This window comes from Staurois parvus, unplaced genomic scaffold (genome assembly GCF_062004578.1).
Source record: "Staurois parvus isolate SC_StPar_1 unplaced genomic scaffold, SC_StPar_1.0 ptg000299l, whole genome shotgun sequence".
Classification (NCBI taxonomy): domain Eukaryota; kingdom Metazoa; phylum Chordata; class Amphibia; order Anura; family Ranidae; genus Staurois; species Staurois parvus.
Window position 1 is genome coordinate 14,343,811 of NW_028318095.1, and position 15,532 is coordinate 14,359,342.

The window sequence follows — 15,532 nt, forward strand, 5'->3', positions numbered from 1 at the left end:
TATGTATCCTAACTTTTGATTATTTTATTTATATGATGATTGTGCTCCCCCCCCCCCTTTTTTCTTCTCTTTCTTTTTGGATAGGTTGTTCCACTATGTGAAGGGGGGTGTTTTTAGTGTGCATGTGCTTTCTTGTTTTTGTATCTTTGTAAATTGTGGAAAGCACACACATACAACAGTACAGAAAAAAATAGATAATTTATACTCAAGATCACACCATTAAATAATAATATTTTAAAGGTATTCAAACAATGTGTATTATACAGTATTAACTTGTCACTCAGCACAATTTCCTTATCACCACCACACAGTGCTGTCCCCGGATGTAATAAGCTCACCTAGCCAAAGCAGAAAATATGAAAAATCCATGAGGGCTAAATAGTGGTCGGCTACTGCACTACTACCTGCCAAGTTAATATTACTAGTGAGATTTTTCAGAAATGTACCTAATAAAGCACATTTTAGATATGGTGTTGCCCACCTTGGAGAGGAAGCTATACCCCGAACCAAGTGCTTTTCCTTCCCCCCATACAGCTTTGACAGCAGGCATTCTTACTACAATTTTATTTCATACATTACAGTACCTAAACTAACAAAAATTTAATGTATTTCAACCTACTAGGATTAGAGCTCATACACATGACCATACAAAATTATGCATTTTTGTTAGTACAGTGTTTTGTTTACATGGATCTGTGTTGGTTTTCGGCTCAGTAAACATATGCAAGAATCCCAATCATAGAAAATGGGAGGCTGCAACAAAGATGTAAAGCACCATGAAGGGAGATACCCACACAATCACCCCGTGGTTGGCTCTAGGGAGTTGCTGGGAGGGATCAATGGCACACATCACAGACATGTGTCCCTGCTGTACGCTTATGCACTCTATTGTCAAGTCATTTTATATTTCATATAACATGAACTTTTTCCCCAATTTATCTGGAAATCCTGCCAGTAACACTTCTTGTCCCAGGGTGACAATGTTCTCTCAATGCGCTGTATCTATAGGAGGCAATTGTCGTTGTCACTCTAGGCTTCTTGCTCCTGATTTAGACTTCAAAACACCTCTCCCACTTCTTGTCATCCTAACAAAGTAGGGATGTTTTGTAGTTCACAGAGATAATTGGGCAGGCACGATAAAACTGCTTGAGACTTTAGTTTAGCACATGCAGTGTACAAGACCTTATAAGCTCACAGGATTTTTGGCAGGATCAATGTATCTAACAGATCTAACAAAAGGTTTGAAATGGTATGCTTAAACCAAAAGTGAGCCAATAAAAAGTTCAAGGTTAGAGTATACATACACTTTCATATCATTACAGGATGAAACTATGGGTTTAGAAAACAGAGCAGAAGTTGTTTGCTTTCAGACTCTCTCTGTTTATATGTACCACATGGGGATTCAGTTACAGAGCAGGTATAGAGGGAGAAGAATGAGATTAGCTGTGCACTAATGAGCTCTGTAAACTGTCTTTTTTTTATTAGCAAAGCAGGCAAGATTAGCCTTAGCCTAAAACCAATGTCAGATTAGAATGTGGTACCAGAAAATCTTCAATTGCACGTGATGAAAAAACAGATAATAAAATACCCATGCTTCTAAAGCATTCAAATATGTATAGCACTTTCTGTTTTTTGGCAAATTTGCAAACTTTTAAATTGAATTGAGTAAACCATATTAACTAAAAAGAGTAAATCAGAATCCAAAACATTGGCACAGCAGTAATGTGAAAACAAGGCAGTGATTGAGTATTTGTTCATTACTATTGTAGAACACTTACAAAGGTGGAGCAAGGAAATACATGAGAATGCCCAACAACCAAATACAAAAAGATATTTGCTGTCTATATGACCAGTGATATATTGGTTGTTCTGGGGAATAGTCCATTTTCAGAGTTTTTCCAAGTACAGTCTGTACAGGATATGCAAACATTAACATACAGTTAAGGAATTAGAAGTAACCATTCTGACATTACAATGTACTCAAAGTAAAATTGTCACAGATCTGTATACCCGAGAAATGTCCCTCTATTATTATTATCTCTGTGCTTTCATCTTCATTCAACAAAGTTTGGAAGGATTGATAGAATAGCAGCACATTTTGTAATAAAATAAATTGGGATTTTATCCCTCACACAATATCACAATTAAATCAATGTCATCAACTCTAAAGTAAATTTATTTCGTACAAAGTTTTCATAATCAGGCTGCTCAAATTCATTAAAGCTGAACTCTGGGTACAAAAATCTTTTTTTTAATTTAAATATATTTTTCAATAGCCACAACAGACGTAAATCCACTCTGTGTGTACCAATACCTTTGCAACTCAGCTATTGATTTTCAAAAGTAGCAGTGATATTATCACTGTGCTGTACATAGCCTGTGCAGAGAGCAGAGCTGTGGGAGCAACCCAGAAGGCTCCACCCACTACAGGCTGTCTACAGAAAACTACAGGAGGGGGCGGAGATGAGACCAGTCACCCTGCCAAGGAGAGAGATCAGCAGTGACCAGTCTTTATTACAGGAAAATCCTGCACTGAGACAGTCTCATACTGTATTGCTGCATACATCTGGAACAATACACAAAGCACACCAAGAATCTACTAAGAATGTATATGACTGGTATTTGGACAATATTTATTTATCCCAGAGATCAGCTTTAACCCAGACTGAAATTTTTCCAAAAATTTGATTAAAACTTTTTTTTTTTTTTTTTAATTGAATAGGCTCAACTCACAGAGCTTTAACATTAGAATCATTCTCCAGCCAGGGATCCATTCTAATAGTCTCTTAGACTACAATTTTTACTTTAACCACTTCCCGGTCCCAGAATATTACCATGCCACGGGCACTGGAAGCCACAATCTTGGTATCAAGATTTGCATCTGGCAATTGCACTTCATGTAAAAGTGACCCAAGTGGTCATACATCTGCCTGATCATTTTTATAGGGCTTGGAAGAAGGCCTCTCGCCACTGTTGTTACACTCTGCTTGTCCAGCTTTAGATAGAGGACAGGGAGGAACATCCGTTCCTCTCTCTCCTCTGTGATGAATGATCCCAGAAACATTTATTACGTCACTTCCAGTTTTGGCTCTGTGTTTACTGGCCTGTACCAGCCAAACAGGCAGAAAATCAAACCAACCTCTAACAGACCCCAGATTTCTCAAAAAGGAGTACCTGTCACTGTCCATGATATCATAGGGGGTGTTGTTCAGCCCTTGGGATAGCAATAAAGGTGAATAAAAAAATTAAAGAGTGTAAAAAAAAAACAAAATATAGAATATATATTTATACAAAAAAAACAAAACTTTAAAGAGCCCCTGTCCCCATACGCAAATGTGAAACCACATGCAGGTCTTGCAAAAATGATTGCACCACACGTGAGGTATCGCAATGAATTTCAGAGCGAGAAAAAGTATTCAAGCAACAGAGCTCACGTTTTACTCTAAACTGGCAACCTGTATGGTTTTAAGGTATAGCCTATGAAGATGTTTAGACACCATAGTTCAAATCTTGACGTTCGTCATCTATTTGCTCAAGCTACCAATTTTCACATCCCTAGAAAGTCAGTGTGTGCTTTAAAACATCAGCATCTACTCCTTAAGAACTGGACTACCCATTTAAGAATGCACATTGGATACGGACCAACAGTATTTGGCCATTGCACAGCAAATGCAGTTGTGGGGTATCGTCATTAAAACAGGTTTATGTGCACCCACAGACCTTTCATACTTTTCACGCTACTCATATAAAAAGAGTTCCCTGAGTTGCTGGAAACAAGAGGACTGGGCAGCAAAGCAATTTGACTGCACACCAGAACTGCAGCTGGTATTAAAATGGAATCTCCAATCCAGTTTGCTTTAACTTTAAATAAATAGCTTGTGTGGCCCAAGTATGCAGTACAAGCAGGGCCGACTTTAACGTGGGGCAAAAGGGGCAGCTGCCCAGGGCCCAGTCATTGCTGTGGGGCCCAAAGCAGCTGCCCCCTGAGCCCACGCTGCCCGCCTGGGCTTTTTCAGCCTAATTCCGCCACCTCCTGCACTGCTCACTTCTGCATTTAGAAGTTACAGCTTGTAAGGAGCTCAGAACCCTCCCTGCTCTACACATCAACCTCCATAGGAGAGCAGATGAGGGTGGGGACTCCACACAGGCAGAATCTCCTCTTATCTGGCAGCCTGCATGGACACACCATAAGTATTCCTCTGAAGCCCCACTGTGAAAATTGTGTACATGTCTGTCTGTGTATGTGTCTGAGTGTTTGTGTGCGTCTCTGAGTGTGTGTATGTTTGTGTGTGTGTCTCTGTATGTCTGAGTGTGTATATCTGTGTGTGTGTGTGTGTTTTCAGTGGGTGAGCTCTGAAATGAAATTTGTTAGAAAGAGAGCTTTATACTTGTGTGGGGGGAGAACTTGGATGTACACAGCACATCCCTCAACCCTGCTCTCCATACAGTGTAACCCAAACTCCGTTCACAGCGCACCCCACACCTGCACTGCATATACAGCGCATCCCTCAACCCTGCACTCCGTACACAGGGCACCCCTCAACCCTGCACTCCGTACACAGCGCACCCCTCAACCCTGCACTCCGTACACAGCACACCCCTCAACCTTGCACTTTGTACAAAGTGCACCCCTCAACCCTGCAGTCTGCACATAGTGCCCACTTCAACCCTGCACTCTTTATGTACCCTGGCAGCCCATCCTCAGAGATGCTGCTCACATTGGGCTCTATTCCTACCTGCACTCAGTCCACCTTCATAGTTGTGCATTCTCTGCTAATTCTCACTGCTAATAAAAAGTTCCAGAATTTTCTATTAGTGGGTCGTGTCCCCTCTGCAGTTTGTGGTGTGTAGGAATGGAGGAGATTGTGTGCTGTAACCTCTAGCAACCAATTGGTGAGTGGTAATGATGTGCAGTAACCTCTAAGAACCAATAGATAAGCAGTAAGGATGTGCAGTGTCCTCTAGCAATTAATCAGTGAGCAGTAATGATGTGCAGTAACCTCTAGCAACCAATCGGTGAGTGGTAATGATGTGCAGTAACCTCTAAGAACCAATGGATAAGCAGTAAGGATGTGCAGTACCCTGTAGCATTTAATCAGTGAGCAGTAATGATGTGCAGAAACCTCTAACAACCAATCAGCCAGCAGAAATGATGTGTTGTAAACTCTAGCAACTGATCAATGAGCCATAATGTGTGCTGTAACCTCTAGGAATCAGTCAGTGTGTAGTAATGATATGCTGTAACCTCTGGCAACCAACCACTGCCTGATCTGCTGCAGTAAACTGATTTTGAGTCTAGCTGCTATTTACTGCATGTCTCCGAGTTGGGGGCTGGGGGGGGGGTGGCGGCTAGGGGGCCCCCAAAAAAATGTTTGCCCAGGGTCCAATCAATATTAAAGACGGCCCTGAGTACAAGCCACTTCCATAGCATAGAGGAACGATCTTAGCGCATCTTCAGCATTCATGAGAAACCTTTTATTTTTATCAATGAATACAAGGTTTCTGCTCATTGGTCAAGTGGAGAGGCTAGGACATGATGTCATCATTTCTACCGTGGGCAATCAGAGGAAGCTTTTTATTCACTGATAAAACTACAAGTGGTCTCCTGAATGGCAGAGATGCTGTAAGACCGATTTTCTCTATATCTGGCAGCAGAGAAGTCACTTGTACTGCTGATGCAACACAGCAGCTGCTCACCTGCTAATTCTAATACAGTCTATTACAGGAGCCATTGTACGGGCATGGCATTTTTTTAAAGCCAACTTGGCCCCAAAAAAAACTATTTAAAGTGAAAGTAAACCTGGAATTCTATTTTAAAACCACCTCACTGAAAGTGCTGACACCAAAGCTCAAATATATTAACCATATGATAAAAAGGCAGGACTCGCTGGGGAGAAGACCAATTAGCATGAAGGCAACAGGAGGATGGAGCGACAAGAGGCTAAACACAACAGACACTGAAAATGAAACGGTAAAAGCTCAGAGAAGTGCCTGGCGGTCCATGAGGTCATAATGAGTCAGACAAGACTAAAGAAGAAATCCACTCTTGCTACAACACTGTATTGATGCTGTCATGTAGAAGATACAACAAAGGCACATTGGAGTTATCCAGCCCACTGTAAACATCACTCAATTTTGTTTTTGGCTTTTGGTGGTAGCAGAACAAAGAATTCATATAAAAACAGCAGCAGCGGGCTTGTTCCGCTAGGAGATGGATCACGGCCTGGGCTGGTATGATGGAGGAAGTATGGTGTTCAGCCCTCAGTGTGGACATTCTCAATTAAGCCCTCTGTCCACAGAGAGATAGCCAGGTTCACCTTGTCATGGTCACCCTCCAGAGGTAGGTCTTTAACAAGCAGTAGCTTCTTCTCCCAGATTGCTTTCAGTGCATTCATGTATGACAAAGGGAAACGCAGACCGCTCACCTGCAGAAGAGGGACACACAACGCAGCTACAAGTTAAAAATCACAAGAGATGATATATATGACATTGTTAGCAAACACTTCACAAGTCAATATTTCTCCCACAGGATATGGTCATCTTAAAACAGCCACCCGTGGTCCTTTGGGACAGATTAGGCCCTCCTCCCACAATACTAAAATTTCTGCAAAGGGAAACAGTAGGGAGGTACAATGTCACATTTGAATTTAAGGGCCCTGTGACCACCCTGGTAATTGGAGGATGGCAGATACTGCATGGGTTTGTGCATTTTAAAAGAATAGAGATTTCAAATGCTTTCCATTTATTAATGTTATGGTAAAGCATTGAAAATTAAAGCATATTCCCTTTTAAAAATACACTGTAAGCCATTAAAATATTAAATATTGCATTCTCATGGTTAGCCAGCAGGTCATGCTTTTAGGCTCCCTTTTACATATTTTCCAGTTTTTATCCCCAGTTGAAAAGAAGTCTGTTTAGGGAGCTCAATAGCGCAAGCTAAAATTTACACACACACACAAGTAGACAAGTCGGAGCAGTAACTTCATCACCCTTCCCTTCCAAGGTTTTTCAATAAGACCATAGTAGCTCTCTTATTATAATACAAAGAATTCACCAGAAAATAAAAAATAATACATAATATATGCTTTTTTAGTGCATAGCTATGTATAAAGATTTGTGGACACTGGACATGCCTAAAAAAAAAATTAACTGAAGTACACAGGGTGCATGTACTTCAGTTACACCCTGTTCAGGGTGCCCTGTCCTTCTGCCACTTTCCCCCTCACACTCGCCAACAATTTTTGGCTGTCATGACAGCCTGGAGTTGCTGTGTACATTGTAACAACCATGAATGATCTCAATTACCAGAGCTGAGACTGTTTTCAGCAACAGTAATCCTGGAGCTTGGCAAACCCACATACAAACTCTGCCCAGGTGACTCCTCTAAGAAAACACACACACCATTATTTAGAGATTACTGCCCACCATTCTGCTTTCTCAGCCACACTACACTTTCGTTTACAGACAGCTGGTGTCAGACGTTTCTATAATCAGTAGACAATCAGCCATGAGTAGAATAATCTCTCCCCATATAAATTGTCTTTTAGGTTCTGAAAGTGTTTTTTCTTTAAATAATCTCTAGTAAAACATACCACTCTATAATTTAAGCATACTGGCCCCTTAAATGTTATAATCAGCATGTGATACACCATTAGTAGCTGTACTCAGCAAACAAAAGCTCAGCCGTACAAAAGGAGCAGTGATTTTCTATAGCCCCACAAAGGTCTTGTTACAGAACCTGCTGGATACCAATAAGTGTCACATAGCATAAAACAGGTCTGCCTGCTACACCTTGTGAACTGGCTCATGGTGTGGAATAAAAATCACATGGCAGCAGGAAACAGCACTGACAGTGCAACAGTGCCCCCTACAGGCCATTCCTCACCAGTAGTTTACCACCATCCAAATCACGCAATACCTGTTTTTCTTTCAAAGACAGGAGAGGAAGCTCAACTCATAAAACAACTATATTTCCCCCATGGGAGAGATATTTTTCTTTCTTTTACTTGCACTTAGGGAATTTGGCAAACATATATTAGCTGACTACCATAAAACAATAAGAACAGGAGGAAGTATGTTTTATTTGTGCTGGCGACATTTTAAAGCTGTCGTACCACAGCACACTCAATTGTGTACATGGGGGGAAGAGAAATACTATTACTTCTCACTATCCAGCCATATTCCCATGCATATCATTACTTAAAGAGGAGCTGCAATCTTCCACCCAAAAATTAAAAGGCAGCAGCTACCGATTCTGTAGCTGCTGACTTTTAAAATAAGGACACTTACCTGTCCAGGGATTCAGCAATGTCCACACCCAAGCTGATTATTCAATGGGCTTTGAGTTCAGGCTTCAGCATCTTAACTAAGGAAAAACAGCAGTACAGCCTTGCAGCTCCATAGCTGGCTTCCCACTCCTCATGCGCGGGTCACACTGTGCTTTGTGAAAGGTCTCGTGGTCTTCTGGGACTGGTGATGGGCCAAGAGGGGATGGGAGTGAGCTTCCGTTTGGATTGCCTAGGTGATCTGGGTGGAAGTGGAAACGGGTACCTGTCAAAACCAAGCACCCGCTCCCCCCCCCCCTTTCCCCGCAAAGAAAGTGCCAACTTTGTGAGGGGGCGGGGGAGGAGCAGAAGGAAGAGGAAGGCAGGCAAGCAGAATTTCCCATTTCGGGTGAAGTTCCACCTTAAAAAACAACATCTGCCTTTTACCTTTATAAGGAGTTTTAAGGATCATGAAATACTTTCAGGCAATGCATCAGCTGAAATTTGAATTTTGACTTTCTGATACCAGCAGTATTGTCCACTTTGTAAGCAATGAATGTTCTTGTTGTACTCCTTTAGAACAAATTCCAACTCGGGGTGTCTGTGTTCTACTTACAGGAGATCTTTCTTCAGTGTCTGAGACCATATGAGATTTCCGATTATTGTTTAAGGCGTGGAAGACATATATCACCAATTCATCTGTGGGATCCTATAACAAAACATGTATGAAATCTTTAAGCCACTTTAACCAATTGATATTCACCTATGAAGTCATCTCTATAGTAAGCTGTAACGTGTTTGCTATAGGTTACTGTATATTACTATAGCTATCAGTATCAGATGGCTGTATGTGTTGGATGTAGATTTATTGTACATTGAGGATGATGAACGTCCGTAATGTAACATATAGCTGGTTTTTGGTTTGGCACTCTTTGTGATTTATATTGTCATATTGACCAATACTTCCATTTCTCCCTTTGGGTATGTAACAGATCTCCTGCACAAGTGAGTATAGAAAAACAAAATCAATTGTCTTGCTGAATAAGTCAATACTATCATTTTGGCCTTTGAATGTGTAACTGACTTACTGCATAAAAAGTGCATAGAAAAAAAATCTCCCCCTTTAATGCTTATAATTAGAGATGAGCGAATCGAAGTATCCGAAGTGGAATTCGAGTCGAATTTCGGAAAAATTTCGATTCGTGCCGAATCCGAAAAACAGCCTAATTCGGACGCGCGAATCGAAATTTTTCCGAAAATGGCGGCTGACATGTGCGGCGACGGAGCGGGGATGTCGGGGAAGGCGCGCAGACAAGGCGCGCTGCCCCATAATGCATTCCTCAACGACATGTGATCGCATCAGCCAATCAGCAGCCAGCCAGCCAGCACTGTGTAATGGTCGAGGTATATATAGCGGCCATTTTGGAAATCTTCATTTGCCTGCAGTCATTGAACAGAGGCAGACCGCTCTGTACTAGGGACAGGGACAGAGTTAGGGCCACAGAAACAATACTTGGGGACAGAGAGAAGTTACTTAGGGACAGAGAACCATTACTCAGGGACACAGACTTGTTAATGAGGGCCACAGAATCGTTCTTTAGGGACAAAGAAACGCTAGTTAGGGCCACAGAATTCATACTCAGGGACAGACAGAATTGTTACTCAGTGCCAGAGAATTGTTACTTAGGGCCACAGAAACGTTATTAGGGCCACAGAATTTTTACTCAGGGACAGACAGAATTGTTACTGAGTGCCAGAGAATTGTTACTCAGGGACAGACAGAATTGTTACTGAGTGCCAGAGAATTCTTACTCAGGGCCACAGAATTCATTCTCAGGGACAGACAGAATTGTTACTCAGGGACAGACAGAATTGTTACTGAGTGCCAGAGAATTGTTACTCAGGGACAGACAGAATTGTTACTGAGTGCCAGAGAATTGTTACTCAGGGACAGACAGAATTGTTACTGAGTGCCAGAGAATTGTTACTCTCACAGACACAAAATTGTTACTTGCACAGACACAGAATTGTTACTTGCACAGACACACAATTGTTACTCAGGGCCACAGAATTCATACTCAGGGACAGACAGAATTGTTACTGAGTGCCAGAGAATTCTTACTCAGGTCCACAGAATTCATACTCAGGGACAGACAGAATTGTTACTCAGGGACAGACAGAATTGTTACTGAGTGCCAGAGAATTGTTACTCAGGGACAGACAGAATTGTTACTGAGTGCCAGAGAATTGTTACTCTCACAGACACAAAATTGTTACTTGCACAGACACAGAATTGTTACTTGCACAGACACACAATTGTTACTCAGGGCCACAGAATTCATACTCAGGGACAGACAGAATTGTTACTGAGTGCCAGAGAATTGTTACTCAGGGACAGACAGAATTGTTACTGAGTGCCAGAGAATTGTTACTCTCACAGACACAAAATTGTTACTTGCACAGACACAGAATTGTTACTTGCACAGACACACAATTGTTACTGAGTGCCAGAGAATTGTTACTCAGGGACAGACAGAATTGTTACTGAGTGCCAGAGAATTGTTACTCAGGGACAGACAGAATTGTTACTGAGTGCCAGAGAATTGTTACTCAGGGACAGACAGAATTGTTACTGAGTGCCAGAGAATTGTTACTCTCACAGACACAAAATTGTTACTTGCACAGACACAGAATTGTTACTCGCACAGAGACAGAATTGTTACTCAGGGCCACAGAATTCATACTCAGGGACAGACAGAATTGTTACTGAGTGCCAGAGAATTGTTACTCAGGGACAGACAGAATTGTTACTGAGTGCCAGAGAATTGTTACTCTCACAGACACAAAATTGTTACTTGCACAGACACAGAATTGTTACTTGCACAGACACACAATTGTTACTGAGTGCCAGAGAATTGTTACTCAGGGACAGACAGAATTGTTACTGAGTGCCAGAGAATTGTTACTCAGGGACAGACAGAATTGTTACTGAGTGCCAGAGAATTGTTACTCTCACAGACACAAAATTGTTACTTGCACAGACACAGAATTGTTACTCGCACAGAGACAGAATTGTTACTCAGGGCCACAGAATTCATACTCAGGGACAGACAGAATTGTTACTGAGTGCCAGAGAATTGTTACTCAGGGAAGACAGAATTGTTACTGAGTGCCATAGAATTGTTACTCAGGGACAGACAGAATTGTTACTGAGTGCCAGAGAATTGTTACTCTCACAGACACAAAATTGTTACTTGCACAGACACAGAATTGTTACTCGCACAGAGACAGAATTGTTACTCAGGGCCACAGAATTCATACTCAGGGACAGACAGAATTGTTACTGAGTGCCAGAGAATTGTTACTCAGGGACAGACAGAATTGTTACTGAGTGCCAGAGAATTGTTACTCTCACAGACACAAAATTGTTACTTGCACAGACACAGAATTGTTACTTGCACAGACACACAATTGTTACTGAGTGCCAGAGAATTGTTACTCAGGGACAGACAGAATTGTTACTGAGTGCCAGAGAATTGTTACTCAGGGACAGACAGAATTGTTACTGAGTGCCAGAGAATTGTTACTCAGGGACAGACAGAATTGTTACTGAGTGCCAGAGAATTGTTACTCTCACAGACACAAAATTGTTACTTGCACAGACACAGAATTGTTACTCGCACAGAGACAGAATTGTTACTCAGGGCCACAGAATTCATACTCAGGGACAGACAGAATTGTTACTGAGTGCCAGAGAATTGTTACTCAGGGACAGACAGAATTGTTACTGAGTGCCAGAGAATTGTTACTCTCACAGACACAAAATTGTTACTTGCACAGACACAGAATTGTTACTTGCACAGACACACAATTGTTACTGAGTGCCAGAGAATTGTTACTCAGGGACAGACAGAATTGTTACTGAGTGCCAGAGAATTGTTACTCAGGGACAGACAGAATTGTTACTGAGTGCCAGAGAATTGTTACTCAGGGACAGACAGAATTGTTACTGAGTGCCAGAGAATTGTTACTCTCACAGACACAAAATTGTTACTTGCACAGACACAGAATTGTTACTCGCACAGAGACAGAATTGTTACTCAGGGCCACAGAATTCATACTCAGGGACAGACAGAATTGTTACTGAGTGCCAGAGAATTGTTACTCAGGGACAGACAGAATTGTTACTGAGTGCCAGAGAATTGTTACTCTCACAGACACAAAATTGTTACTTGCACAGACACAGAATTGTTACTTGCACAGACACACAATTGTTACTGAGTGCCAGAGAATTGTTACTCAGGGACAGACAGAATTGTTACTGAGTGCCAGAGAATTGTTACTCAGGGACAGACAGAATTGTTACTGAGTGCCAGAGAATTGTTACTCAGGGACAGACAGAATTGTTACTGAGTGCCAGAGAATTGTTACTCTCACAGACACAAAATTGTTACTTGCACAGACACAGAATTGTTACTCGCACAGAGACAGAATTGTTACTCAGGGCCACAGAATTCATACTCAGGGACAGACAGAATTGTTACTGAGTGCCAGAGAATTGTTACTCAGGGACAGACAGAATTGTTACTGAGTGCCAGAGAATTGTTACTCTCACAGACACAAAATTGTTACTTGCACAGACACAGAATTGTTACTTGCACAGACACACAATTGTTACTCAGGGCCACAGAATTCATACTCAGGGACAGACAGAATTGTTACTGAGTGCCAGAGAATTCTTACTCAGGGCCACAGAATTCATACTCAGGGACAGACAGAATTGTTACTCAGGGACAGACAGAATTGTTACTGAGTGCCAGAGAATTGTTACTCAGGGACAGACAGAATTGTTACTGAGTGCCAGAGAATTGTTACTCTCACAGACACAAAATTGTTACTTGCACAGACACAGAATTGTTACTTGCACAGACACACAATTGTTACTCAGGGCCACAGAATTCATACTCAGGGACAGACAGAATTGTTACTGAGTGCCAGAGAATTGTTACTCAGGGACACCTAATCGTTGAATTAAATAGTATGTCAGACAACATGCAGAGGAGTGGCAGAGGAGGCAATGTTTTAGGAGCGAGCAGACGTGGCAGCAGAGGAAGGGGTCGAGGCAGCAGTATTCGCAGCCAGAGGCCAGTGCTCCCGGTGTCATCCAGCGGTCGTGTCTCCACCGACAACCCTGCCGTCATTGATTGGTTGGCTCGGTCGTCTTCCTCTTCCCAGGTCACCTCTGACACCTACAGCCAACGGTCGGTGGGTACGTCAGACACAACCGTTAGTTGGCATGGCCCGGGACCAAGCCCACTGAAATCACGTGTCCTCTACCTGCCCCTGTCCTTTGCTGTTCCCTCACCAAGCGAAGTATCGCATGCTGTGGGCTCAGCCCCACTGTACAGTGAGGAAGAGCTAACAGAGGGCGGTCAGGAACGGGGGGAGACATCGGCCTTTTCAGCAGCCAAGCGAACAAGTACTGGCGAGGAGAGTGGCTCGGTAGCCGGTCTAGAGACAGGTCTGTCTCCTGACCCAGACGCAGCCGAGGGGGCTAGTAGTGAGGCGGAGACCCTACTTGATGATGAGGAGGTTGATCGCACTTGGCAGCCTCGTCGTCATCAGGCAATTTCTTCCGCATCATCAGGAGAAGAGGGTGGCAGCTTGGCAGCGAGCAAAACAGTCGGTGGGTTGCCCAGGAGACAGCAGCAGGGTCGCATCAGTGTCAGTGGAGCCAAACGTCCACGGAGTAGAGCACCAGCTCCACTGCAGCCTACCACCACGGCCAGTAGTGGTGCCGGTGCGCACGGAGGAAGTAGCAGTCAGCCAGTGAAGAGTAGCGGGGGCAAAGTTTCCTACTCGGTGGTGTGGCAATTTTTCCTCAAGCCGCCCGAGGAAGTAAACGTAGCCGTATGTCGACTATGTGGCCAGAAATGCAAGCGTGGCCAGGGGGCCCATGTTGGGACTACAGCGTTGCGTCAGCATATGCAGCGTCACCATTCGGTGGCCTGGGAAAACCGTGATAAACATACGGCGGTTCTGCCTGCCCCAGCCCCCGCTCCATCACCCGCTCCGTTACTTGCTCCGTCACCCGACGTCGTCAATCGCCCTCTATCAGCCAGTCAAGGCTCCAACACCTCTGCTGAGGGGAGTTGTCGCTCATTGGCATCTTCCGCTCGTTCAGATGCTCCTTCTCCTGCTACTCCTCTTCTCGGATTCCGTCAACAGTCTTTCTTGGAATCCGTATCCAAGAGACAACAGTTTGCGAGCACGCACCCGACGGTGCAAAAGCTGAACGTCCTCCTGTCCAAGTTGCTGGTGCTGCAGTCCCTCCCTTTCCAACTGGTGGACTCAGCACCTTTCCGAGAAATGATGGCTTGTGCCGCGCCGCGGTGGAGAGTGCCAAGCCGTCATTTCTTTGCCCAAAAGGCAGTGCCAGCCCTGCATTCACATGTAGAAGAGATGGTGGGCCAGTCTTTGAGCATGTCGGTCTCTGCCAAAGTGCACGGCAGCGCCGACGTGTGGAGCTGTAACTACGGTCAGGGACAGTACATGTCATTTACGGCCCACTGGGTGAACGTGGTGCCGGCACAGCCGCACCAGCAACTTGGACAGGTCACGACGCTTTTGCCTCCACGTTTGCACGTCCTTGGTCCAGCAAGCATGTCCGCCTCTACCACCTCTTTTTCCGCCGTGTCCTCAGCCGCCACCCCCGTGCCAAGTCCCATTACCCGACCGGCATATCACATGTGCAGGGCGCAACGGTGTCACGCTGTGCTGCACCTGGTATGCCTTGGCGAACGTAGTCACACAGGGGAGGAACTGCTGAGTGTAATGAACAGAGAAATCGACAGATGGCTGTCTCCGCGCAAACTAAAAATCGGAACCATGTTGACTGACAACGGAAAGAACATGGTGTCTGCTCTGCGTCAAGGAAGGTTGTGCCATGCGCCATGCATGGCTCACGTGTTCAATCTGGTTGTCAAGCGGTTCCTAAAATCCACCATCCCACTGCAAGACATCCTTAAAATGTCACGTAAACTGTGCATGCATTTCAGCCATTCCTACACCGCAAAGAACACCCTCATTGAGCTGCAGCGGCAGAACGGAATTCCACAGCATCGCCTGATCTGCGACGTTGCAACAAGGTGGAATTCAACCCTACACATGTTAGACCGCCTTTACGAGCAGCGAAAGGCCATCACCGATTTCCTGATGTTACAAGCGGATAAAGGTACTCCCCTGTGTAACTTAGATGTCAGCCATTG

The 15,532-nt window shown here is 43.8% G+C and overlaps 1 protein-coding gene across 1 annotated transcript in view; it reads right to left on the bottom strand.

Moving 5' to 3' along the window:
• Positions 1-1,737: 1,737 nt before the first annotated feature.
• Positions 1,738-15,532, bottom strand: part of RIOX2 (ribosomal oxygenase 2) — a 38,803-nt gene continuing 25,008 nt past the window's right edge. Inside the window, exons 9-10 of the mRNA XM_089682945.1 lie at positions 8,881-8,973; positions 1,738-6,425 (exon numbers count right to left, since the gene is read on the bottom strand). Coding sequence (XP_089539071.1) covers positions 6,255-6,425; positions 8,881-8,973 — 264 coding nt within the window. The 3' untranslated portion in view covers positions 1,738-6,254. The remainder of the gene's footprint in view (positions 6,426-8,880; positions 8,974-15,532) is intronic.